At 45.9% G+C, this 11,516-nt stretch overlaps 1 protein-coding gene across 1 annotated transcript; it reads right to left on the bottom strand.

Moving 5' to 3' along the window:
• Positions 1 to 389: 389 nt before the first annotated feature.
• On the bottom strand, positions 390 to 9,035 carry LOC120681237. Its single transcript, XM_039962751.1, has 11 exons — positions 8,811 to 9,035; positions 8,461 to 8,710; positions 7,924 to 7,989; positions 7,326 to 7,520; positions 6,604 to 6,870; positions 6,327 to 6,548; positions 2,021 to 2,142; positions 1,629 to 1,872; positions 1,441 to 1,515; positions 1,161 to 1,355; positions 390 to 1,057 (listed from the first exon to the last, which is right to left on the bottom strand). The coding sequence occupies exons 1-11, from the start codon at positions 8,846 to 8,848 to the stop codon at positions 671 to 673; spliced, it is 2,061 nt and encodes a 686-aa protein (XP_039818685.1). The 5' UTR covers positions 8,849 to 9,035; the 3' UTR covers positions 390 to 670.
• Positions 9,036 to 11,516: the final 2,481 nt, after the last annotated feature.

Here is an 11,516-nt window from a genome sequence, read left to right as displayed (position 1 = left end):
GGGAGCGTCTTGACGCGACTGCTCGCTCCCTGATTGACTACTTCGTCTACTTCCCGGTGGCCGAACGAACGTCTACGTCCTCGACTTCCTAGTGGCCGAACGCCTACGTCCTCTACTTCCTGGTGGCCGTACCTATGTTCCCCAAGTGAACATCAAGATCGTCTCGACTATTTTCCGACGGCCATCTGCAATGCATCGACTAAGTTCGGCTACATCGAACAGCCCTGACCGACACAATGTCCAGTCATGGGAACGGCGCATCCGGTGCCTCCGCACTGGTCCCGCCTTAGTGTACACTATAAACCAATTCTGGTTTATTATTTTGTTCATGTTTATTAGTGAAAATAAAATGAACACGAGCACATATTTTGTTAGCACAATATCACTTATTTATGCCATGAAATTGATAATAACATTTGGAATTAAAATATACCGAAAACTGTCTATATTTCTAACAAGTACAGTACTGTTAAATCCTAGAATATTCGGTTCCAGAGAAGTTGAACCCCGAAACTATGTGCTACCGAGGTTTGAAGGGATGATGATACAATTTCAATGGCAGCGATGAGATGATCTAAATTTTAATGGCATTGAATGAATCAGATAAATTTTCAATAGTTTATTCGACTTTAACAGAGCCGCACGTGCAGTGGCTAGTGTTAAGTCACCGTCAGAGGAACGACGCCTCCTTCCCCATCGCGAAGAACACGCCGGTCGGCCCACCGGAGGGGAGCAGTGCCACCTTCACGACATTGCTCGCCCCCTCCTCGGGCGTCAGGAGCCCCGAGTTCCTGGTCATGTCGGTCCTGACGTAGCCGGGGTGCGCGCAGTTGACGCGCAGCTCCGGGTGCCTCCTCGCCATGATCCTCGAGTAGGCGTTCACGGCCGCCTTGGCCACCTTGTACGACGCGAACTCGTCCGGCCACCCGCGAGCCTCCAGTGCGGGCGCCCCAGCCTCGAAGTCCTTGAGGAACGTGTCCAGCAGCTCGTCCAGCCTCTCCTCGGTGAGGTTGCCGGCGTCGTTCAGCTCCTGCTTCAGCTCCTCGCTCCTGAAGTACTGCATCAGGCAGGCAAACGAAAGAAGCTTTGGTCAGAGTTCATATCTCAGACTGATTTTTCCTATTTATTTGAAGTAGGGTGATGGAAACTTTGACTCTTACTCTTAGCAAACCAAAGCCGGAGCTCACGTTTACAACCCTGCCGTCGGAGGAGGATTGCAGGAGGGGCAGAAGAGCCTCGGTGATGTGCTTTGTGCCGTAGTAGTTGGTCTGCAGGCCCTCCTTCGCCGTGCTGTAGGTCGGCCGGCTGTTTTTATACATCCATCCAATTCTCTGGTGCCAATCCATGCCATCGAACTGTTTCATGCACAGACCAGTTAGTGGGATTTTTTTTTTTCAGGGCCGGGACAGGGGAAGATGCCGACAGAGCGCCCTATCTTACCTGTTCGCCCACGGGTTTTGGACCAAAAGACGGATCGTCTACAGGCTCGATCCCGCCAACGGCAGCGTTGTTGACCTGCAAACCACAATGCCCAGCAATCACGTTGTGCTCGCACTTTGGGCATCGATAGGCGAGCAAATCGATCGCAGTGGCGAAGGAAAGATCAGAAATGGGGAACGTGAACTTACCAGGATGTCTAGCCTCCCGAAACGGGTCTTGAGGAACTCCGCCAGCCGAGCGATGCTCGAAGCATCGGTGACCTCGAGCTGATGGAAGATGACGCCGACGACCCCCTGCTCTCGGAGCTTCTCCACGGCGTCCGCGCCCCTCGTCTCGTCCCGGGCCGTCAAAACGACGGTGACGCCGCTGGCGGCCAGCTGCCGGCACACCTCGAGCCCGATCCCCTTGTTCCCGCCGGTGACCACGGCAATCCTACGCCAACGTCGCACCAACAGCAACGAGTAGCGCAGCAAGTTAACGGCCGGCCGGGGCTCAGCGAATCCTAGCTACCCCGAGCTCGATTTCATATGATTTTCCGACGCTTCAGGAACGAGGCATGGGATGGAGTTGTGGCGCGCACCTTGTGCCCAGCGGATTGGAGATTGTGCCCTCCATGAGCGTGTTCCACGATCTCCTCGATCGACCAACAGGATAGGAGTCGCTTCGATCTGGTTGTCTGCTCGGCACACTTCTGGGTCCAGACTAGTGTGTCCCAACACAGCAAGAGCCTCTTCCTCTGATAGCTAAGCTAGTTTGGTGGTTGCAAGTCAACATCAACCGGTTGGCCGATCACTTGGATAAAACGTGGAATAGCCATGGGCGGATCTAAAGGAATGGGCCGGGTGGGCTCCGGCCCGCACTAAGATTTGACCCAAAAAGCTTCATCACTTTATTTTTCATATTCGATCTTATTTATTACTACTAGTAGTTATTAATTGTTTTTATATATATCAATTGATAATTAATTGAGAAAGTGAAATGTAAAAAATAAGATACCAGATTAGATTGACTTATATTTATTAAAATATTTAAAAATATTGTTCTATTTGATCATCCTAAACTAAAATCCTAGATTCACCAGCATTGGATGGCGACTCGCCACCGGCCAGCAGCTCTGTGCGGTGTTGGTCCAGTCGCCTGCTGTTGTGTGTTTGGGAGGGCAGCAGCCAGCAGGCACGGACAGTTGCCCATGCCATTGTCGTCATCCTGGTGATCGAGAGCGCGCTGCGCTGCCGCTTTCAGTACGGTCCCCTTCTCCAGCCCACATGTCCACTAGTCCATGATACTGGGCGCGGGTCGGGTAGCTTACATCCTGTGATTGTATTTGCCGCCTTCCAGAATTAATTGCTTCGCGGGAGGGCACTGCACAGCAATGTGATATATAGATCTTCCACCGGATGACCACAAGCAGGGTCGAAACTCTCCTTCAATGTGCCACCCTTTCAGTTCAGCTTTAATTGGAAAATAGTTATCGATAGCACGCCACCAAAAAATACGCACCTTGGGAGGAACTTGCGGTTGCCATAGAGCTTTCCACCATAAAGCCTGATGTGAGGAGGATGGATCCTCCTGGGCTGCTGCCCCCCGTCAGTTTTGAAAACATATTTAGTTTCAAAATATAAAAGCCATATAGGTAGAGATTTATTTTTCCTTACAAGTACTAAGTAATACCATGTTTCTGTTAGATATTGCAACAATATTATTATAACAGAAAAATAGTGGTCACAGCTAAGAAACACCAAGAAAAGTTAATAGTGGTTTTTATATATTGGAACACATGGAGGAAATATTATTCTTGTTTGAAACTATATATCCCATAAGAAAACGAACACCCATGCTGATTCTATGATTCGAACCAATGCAACTAACTACCCTATGCTCGGCACCTCTGTATATGTTTCACTAGTGATTAGCGCGCGCCCATGCGCGCAAGTTGACAATACTTAAAAAGACTGTTCTAATAGAAGTATTTTGGAACTGCTAGCAATATATATATAGCAAATGCGAGTTTGTTTAGGATAAGTTGGTATAGTTCTTCTGTATTTATTATGTTAAACTTCTTGTGAAGAAGTACGGTCTACGTGTTGTGGAAGATCCACTTGGATGATAAATGTCCAGACGAACAGCTAATAGGAATATAATCCGTAGACCCCATGGAGCACCTGACCATGGAGGAAATAAATCAGGAAACGGGAAGAACAAAACCCATATACCATCTTCAGCTTTAGGTGGTCAAAGCAGGAGCAGAAGCACGCGGGAACAGCAAACGTGAAAAGCTGCAGCTGGAGAAAGATATCCCGGTGCAAGTGATGGCAGCTTGTTTAAGAAAGGGGAGGAGGAGACGGATTGAAAGTAGTAGCGAAGGACAGACAGTATCCTAAGCAAACGAACACTGCTAGAAAAACTTACATTAATACCGGGCGGGAACTCCCAGTTAGTACCGGTTTTCCGCCCGGTACCGCTCCTCCGATACTTAGTACCGGTCACCACATCCGGACTAAAATGCGACCGGTACTAACGTGCAGGGACGAATGAGCCGTTTTCTGGCAGTGGAAGTATCAGAACTAACCGCACAAAAGTTACATGGCGAGAACCAAAGGAGCAAAAGCAGCGAAGCTCGAAGCCAGTGGCGAAAGCAATGGTGAAGAAAGGAACCAGCGGAGGTAACAAACTCAGAAAGCGAGACGAAGGAAAAGGAGGAGGAAAAGAAGAGCAGGTAACACGCAGCCGCAGCACTTACTCCATCCAAGTGCGAGCACGCCCACAAACCGGGACGCAACACAGAGGCAGCTCAAGTGGGGCACGTGGCAACTGAAGGCACTGTTCGGTGGTCAACCGACTCACACCGCGCAGCTGCGAAAAATTTTACTTGACTGCCGTGAGCCGGCCGATCAAGATCGCAGGGCAATAGATTTTCAGCTGACGTGTCCGGGCTGCCCACGCGCCTCCCCCGCCACGAATGTTATCGGAGATGGCGCAACAAGATATACTTGATGCTCCGTTGGCTCCGTCTGTGGTTTGGTTCCCGCTGCCACGCCTCTCATTCGACTACCTCGGAGTTTTTATATTTGCGATAATTCAGGGAAGAGGCTTCCATCCTAAAGCTTTGAATGGCACGTCCTAAAAAAAGAGCTTTGAATGGCATGTGTGGCCAACACGGTTTCTTTTTCCAGAAAGGAAAAAAAAAAGAGTTCAGAGCTCAGTTTTATACAAATACTAACAATAAATAAATCAAAGGAAGCAACATACAAAATGAAATAAATAAAAAGTAGAGTTTATTATTGTTTTTCTATCTATTTCCACCTCGAATTAATATAGTAGTCTGATTTTCAATCTTCAACTAGAAAACTAGATGATAGAGACCATTCAACTATCGAAATTAGACAAATTTGAGTGGTTTTATATTTTTATTTTTGGAAAATAAAAATTATAGTTAGATATAAAAGTGAAACTAATTCATTTAATTAAAAAATATAAAGTTGATATAATATTTTTTTCTAAAAATGTAATAACCTATATATGGGTGATATATTTCTTATTTATTTAGAAACATTAGGCATAACTACATTTTTAGAATATGAAAATATTGGATCCAAAAAACGAATAGGTAGAATGGCAATAGATAAGTTATATTTTTAGAAAAATATTGATATCGATATGTTATATTTTTAGAAAATGCTTGTATATGTTTTGTATTTTTTATTTAAATAAATCATTTATGTTTTTTATGTTAATATGAGTATTTTTATTTTTTAAACTGAAAAATCACCTTTGAAAAGGGGTTGAAACTATCTTGTTTGAACAGTTGGACGAACCCTATTATCCAATTTTGTAGTTGAAAATATTAAACTTTTGTGATAGTTCAAAAATATAAACTGAATTTTTTTTCTTTTAAGTCCTCTATCTTTCCTACTACACGTACATCCAGTTTATGCGTTTTTTTTTCTCATTCCTCTTTTCATTCCAAATTAAACAGACCCTCAGTGATTAAATGGTGGCATCATGTCCTGAGAAAAATGAGCCTGGCCCATAGCGGACCGGACCAGTTGTTTCCAGCGACAATTTTGGGCCAGGCTTGGCTGCGGAGAGGTCAACTGGAAGTTTTGAATTAGGCTTGGGCTGCTGATTTTCTTGCCTGAGCCTAAACTTAACGAGATCTCAAACTTAACTGGGCTTTTCTCGTTCTTTTAGAAAACAGGCCTGGACATGCCTCGTGTTTGGGTCATCTGGGTCACTGCCTCACTGGAGATGGCTCCCCCCATGAGCGTGCTCCATGAACTCAGCTCCAAACAAGTCATGGAGATCAGAAGATCGCGATTGCGATTTTTTATTGGTTGTTTCCTCTGTATAGATAAATTACTAAATTGCACGTGAACACGACGCAGGAGAGAATATTACACGTGAAGACGACGACACGTTCACATATACGTGCACGTGTGAGGCAGACGACGAGGCAAGACCCCCAGTTTCTAGCTTCATCATGAATTCTGGATGACTATGTACGTGTCCGGCGGAGAAAATCGCCCAAGTTTTACAAAATTGTAAAAGTCGGTCAACGATGGGGTATCGTCGGAATTCGGAAACACCAATAGCCGGATAAGCCATAAACTACGGAAGCCGCTGTCGCGGAGCTGAATCTGAGGCAAGCAGTGACGTCATGCCGAAGCAAATGCGAACACTGCTACTGCAACTCTGCAAGAAACACTTCAGCAGTTGTGTCATCTCTATATACGATTCATCACTCATCAGCTGTACTCTTTTAACATTTCAATTTCAGATTTGTACGCAGCTCAGCAGTAATCCACACACCAGACACCAGCTCTCGTCCTTATTCTGAATCTGAACGCCAGACCACAAGCCTCACCAGGCACCACAAGGCGTCACACGAACGACGCCTCCTCGCCGTCTTCGAAGAAGGCGCCGGTGACCCCGCCTTCCGGCAGCAGCGCCACCTCCACCACCCTGCGCCCGCCTTCCTCGGGCGTCAGGAGCCCCGAGTGTATGGTCATGTCGGTCTTGATGTAGCCGGGGTGCACGCAGTTGACGCGCAGCGCGGTTTGCTTCGCCGCCAGGATCCTCGAGTACGCGTTCAGGGCCGCCTTGGCCACCTTGTACGCCGTGAATGCTGCCGGCCACCCGCGCGCGTCTACCTTGCCGGCCTCAAAGTCGGTCAGGAACATGTCCAGCAGCTCGTCCAGCCTCTCCTCGGTGAGGCTGCCAACGTCGTTCAGCTCCTGCTTCAGCTCCTCGTTTCTGAAAAACTGCTTTGGCAACTTTGTAGGCTGAAGATCCACCTGCTGGCCACCCATGTGCCTCTAATAAGTTGGCCTTGAAATCTTCTAGGAACAAATCCAACAGTTCCTCCAGTCTCTTTTCAGTGAGATTGTCAATGTCATCAAACTCCTTCCTAAGTTCTTCACTGTTGAAGTTCTGCTCGAAAAGAAAAGGTACGATTTTCATTAACTAAAAGTGAACAAGAACAAGGGAAGTGGACCGAAACAAAGTGTACATTTTTATCGCATGCAACTCCCAGTAGAAATGTTCATTGACACCATTTAAATTTTTTGTAGTAATATAGAGACCACCATTGAAGGAAAAGAAAAGAAAAAGGTCACTGAAAGAAAATTGTGGAATGTGGACACAAACAAGAATGCTTCTCCAAAAGGCTATTTGTTGTTGCGCAATAAATAAATAAATAAACCCAAAACAAAAGGGAGGCATCCAAGCATGCTACTGCAGTCTGCAGATATATTCTAAATAAATAAATAAACCCAAAACAAAAGGGAGGCATCCAAGCATGCTACTGCAGTCTGCAGATATATTCTGGCAAAACGCTCTTGGCAATGACCTGCAAAAGGCAGTAGCTTGGTATTTACAGGACTTACTCTCAGCAGCCCAAAGCCTGATGAAACATTGACAATTCTTCCGGAGGAGGATAACTGAAGAAGGGGAAGTAGTGCCTCCGTGACAATCTTGGCACCATAGTAGTTCGTCCTCATACATTGTTTAGCTTCCTCGTATGTCTCTTTTGAATTTTCTCTCATCCATTCAACTCTCTGGTTCACATCCATGCCTTCAACCTGTCCTTGAATAAACATTTTTATTATTCTTCAATCACACAGATACTTCTAGTTTTCTGGTATTGCTTAGAAATATAATCATGTGATTCAGTAAATAGTCAGGTTTTAGGTGAAGGTACTGTCTAACATGCAATTCACTTAAACATGGTGGTTGGCTTGCTGAATTGAATAACTTAAGGATTGTCAATCTCAAACGAAGATGTTCACATAACACCTCAACATCTTGAGAGACAATAGCAAACAACTATAGAAACAGCAATTATAGCATGGGAATTGTGAAATATGAGAATTGTACCTTTCAAAAAAATATATAAGAATTACATGGGAATTGCTCAAAAACTGCTCCTGCAAAGCAAGAGTACTTTGGATGTGATGTTTTGCTATAGTTAAGACTTAAGAGTACCTGATCCTTGACTTTGGCAACCAAAATTGGATCTCGGTCTACACCTGAAATCCCAGCATTATTGATCTACAGACAACAGGAGGGAAAAAGTGATGCTGATGCATTGCAAATAAGTCAGCAAATAATCACTTCATTCAAACAATAATGCGTGATGAAGGGAGAAAGTTCAGAAACGCAAGAACTGCACAGTAATTTCATCCTATACTTTAGTTTTCTGGATCTGTGAAGCAAAAAAAAAACAATGCATCGAGAACAGCGTTTATTGGAGTAGTACTCCAGCTTGCTGGGAATGCTGCTGATGTGTCTCAAACAAAATTCAGCACAGCAGCGTACAAGGTCGTTTTGCCAGTTTTATATTTAAGCATACCAAGTTAAATTAATTAAATTAACGTAGAAAGAACAAAAAGGTGTGCATATCTCTGCCGGTGTTTCTTCTAGTAATCTGAACAGCACCTATTCCCAATTCCCCAAATTCAGGGACCCAAATTCGCAGAGCACGCATCAGCGAGCTAACCGGGCTGCAAGGGGGAGCCATACCAGGATGTCAAGCCTCCCGAACTGGCCCCTGACGAAATCCGCCAGCCGGGCGGCGCTGGAGGGGTCGGTGACGTCCAGCTGGTGGAAGAAAACCTCGGCGGCGGCGCCGCTGGAGCGCCTGATGGCCTCGACTGCCTCCAGCCCCCTCGCCTCGTTCCTCGCCGTCAGGACGACCTTGAGCCCCTTGGTCGCCAGCTGCCGGCACGTCTCCAGGCCGACCCCCTTGTTCCCCCCGGTGACCAGCGCGATCCTGAATGCACCCGGCGCTGCGAAATCAACGGGGGGAGAACTCGCTCGGCGCCCGGTGGCAGGAACTGAAGCGGGGCGGGAAGGAGATTCCACCGGCGTACCTCTTGATCGACGACGGATTCGAGACGGCCGCGTCCATGTTCCCTTCTCTCCGATCGGGGCGGCGCCGGCGTGAGGAATGCTAGCGCGCTAAGCCTTGGTGTGGTATTGGAGAAGGGTGATTCACGAGTGTGGACACGGCCACGCGGGCATTGCCATGCGGGCCGGCACCTTTCCCTTCGGTGACCGGCGTCTGCCTGTCATTGTCGGCATGCGCCGCGCGCAGCCTGCCGAGTGCGCCGAGACAGCCGCCGCCGCTCTCGGCGGGCGCCGCGTGTGTGCCGGGCTGCCGGCGACCGGCGCATCACTACGAGTTATGGGCCCTGCGGTCCAGATCGGCCCACTTTACAGCCCAGGTCACACGCGGGATGCGCAAGCAGCCGGCCCCGGATGTCTCTCCTCGGGTCGGGCTGGCGAGTTCTCCCCGGGACTGTAGTAGTAGTTGTTTTTCCTTGAAAAAAATCTAAATTACTCCCCTAAACTATAATCAAAATTCGGATAATCTCCTAAGCTATCGTTTGATTCATATTACACTCCAAACTATGCATTTTGGTTCAAATTATCTCTAATACAATTTGTCTTTTTTCGTTTCTCCATACATAGGTGAAGTTTCAAGCTGAAATTTTATAAGATGATAGCGCACATCATAACATATCTTAGAAAAATGCATCATAATTTTTTTTTATTATTTTGATAGATTAGAATATTTAATAATAAGTTAATCATTGGAGTACAAAATTATATGTAACAAAAAATTTTAATATGCATTATGATGTCCACTACTACCTTGCAAAATTTGAAAATAAAATTCAACTTGTGTATGGAGAAACAAAAAAGTAAGTATATATGGAGGTAAAATTGACTAAACTGCATAGTTTGTGGGTTTGGTTTAACAAATTATAGTTTAGAATGGTTATTCAGATTTTAGCTATACTTGAAGATAGTAAATTGAATTTTTTTTCTTTCTTTCCCCACTTTTTTTTTGAAGAAAATATTTCCCCACTTTTGAAGCGAGCGAGGAACAGGGTTGCCAGCATACCACATGCTCGAGGTAGGATTGTTTAACGCGACCCATGTGGTCTCTCAAAAAAAAAAGCCCTGTTTGGTTTGCGGTAGCATGAGTAGCACAAAAATTTTGACCAATAATTAGGGATATTAAATAAAGGCAATTTACAAAACTAACTCCGGAACCCTGCGCTACTTCGCGAGACGAACCTAATGAGGCATTTGATCGCACGATTAGAGAATGGTTACTGTAGAATCACTGTAGCCAATCATCGATTAATTACCATCATTAGATTCGTCTCGAAAAGTTACACACATCTGTGAAAAAATTTTACAAATAAACTTCGTTTAGTACTCTATGCATTGAAGATTCTTTTCTCGAAAATCGTGTGTCGTAGTTTTGCTGCACAACCAAACAGGGCCAAAATCTTGTCGCAGATGGCACGCATCGTCGCTAGAGTAGCAGTGCCGTTTCTCAATTGCAGTGCTGACTCCACCCTGAGGTCCTGTTTGGTTAGGGCCCTAGCACACCTAGCACGAGTTGTATATGTGCTAAGAAACCAAACGGACTCCAATTGTACTAGATGAGTCTTTGAGGCCCACACCCAATGTTACTTTGCGTCCCTAGATTAGGGCACCTGCATGACTCAGTATAAAAAAAAAGAGCCTCCGGACAGGGTGCCGCCAACTCGGGCGCCCCGCGTGCATGTAGCTAATTATTTAGACATGTTTTCGATAAATCAATGTGTCTTATGTAATTATTTGATCAAAGCACTTTGTGTGCATGTAGCAAATTTTTTTGATTTGTGCTAATGTGTAGCACAAACCAGTGCTAGTACTTGTAGTATGCAAGCATTTTTTATTTATGTTAGGTGTGCTAGCCCCAAACCAAACAGCGCCTGAACTACGGCTCCTGCACCAGGATTCCCGGGCCCCGGGTCACCTTGGTTGCGTACGCGGAAATTGGGCATGCCAATGTTTCTAGAACCTGTGAAAATAGTCGCGGAGCTATCAAACGACAACAAAGCTAGGCTCTCGGCACGGGTTCCAGAAACCTGGACACTTGCGCGCCTTTTTGTACGGACCCTGCTCACCAGAATTCACACGGTCACACCCAACAAAACTATGGGCTTATTTAGTTGCCTAAATTTTAAGGTGTAAAATATTATAGTATTTTTATTTATATTTAGTAATTATTATCCGATCATGGATTAACTAGGCTCAAAAGATTCGTCTCGCAAATTACAGACAAACTGTGTAATTAATTATTTTATTTTATTACATTTAATATTTTATGCATGCGTTCAAAAATTTGATGTGATGTGAAATTTTGTAAAATTTTGGAATTTTAAAGTCAACTAAATAAGAGCTATCTCTCTGGGATTCAAGTAGAGTTTGGTGAGAACAGGCAATATACAAAGCAGCGTGCAGCCAAGCAGCCAACGAAGCAAGCAATCATGCGAATCAATACAACCACCATGCATGCGCGCGTGCTGTAATCGGATTGATGGACACAAAACAACGGGCGCGGCGGAAGCCCAGCCCGGCCGGGCGCGCTCGTTATCTGATTATTATCCCCGTTCGCGCTGCCCCATGCCGGAAGAAACCACACGCACGCCGCCGTCGCCGCCATCTTTTGGCCGCCGACTGTGACAGGCCACGAACACGCCGCGCCGGTGGACCGCGAGTGCGATGCCAGCGGC

This window comes from Panicum virgatum, chromosome 7N (genome assembly GCF_016808335.1).
Source record: "Panicum virgatum strain AP13 chromosome 7N, P.virgatum_v5, whole genome shotgun sequence".
NCBI classification, from domain to species: Eukaryota; Viridiplantae; Streptophyta; class Magnoliopsida; order Poales; family Poaceae; genus Panicum; species Panicum virgatum.
The sequence above is the reverse complement of the archived record's forward strand: the minus strand, read 5'-3'. Positions and strand labels throughout refer to the sequence as shown.

Coding starts and splice junctions, on each gene's coding strand:
- LOC120681237 (XM_039962751.1), bottom strand. CDS start 8,848: ATGGACGCGGCCGTCTCGAATCCGTCGTCGATCAAGAG. Junction 8,711..8,810: donor AATCCGTCGTCGATCAAGAG/GTACGCCGGTGG, acceptor GGGTGCATTCAG/GATCGCGCTGGTCACCGGGG. Junction 7,521..7,923: donor TTGCCAAAGTCAAGGATCAG/GTACTCTTAAGT, acceptor ATTCAAGGACAG/GTTGAAGGCATGGATGTGAA.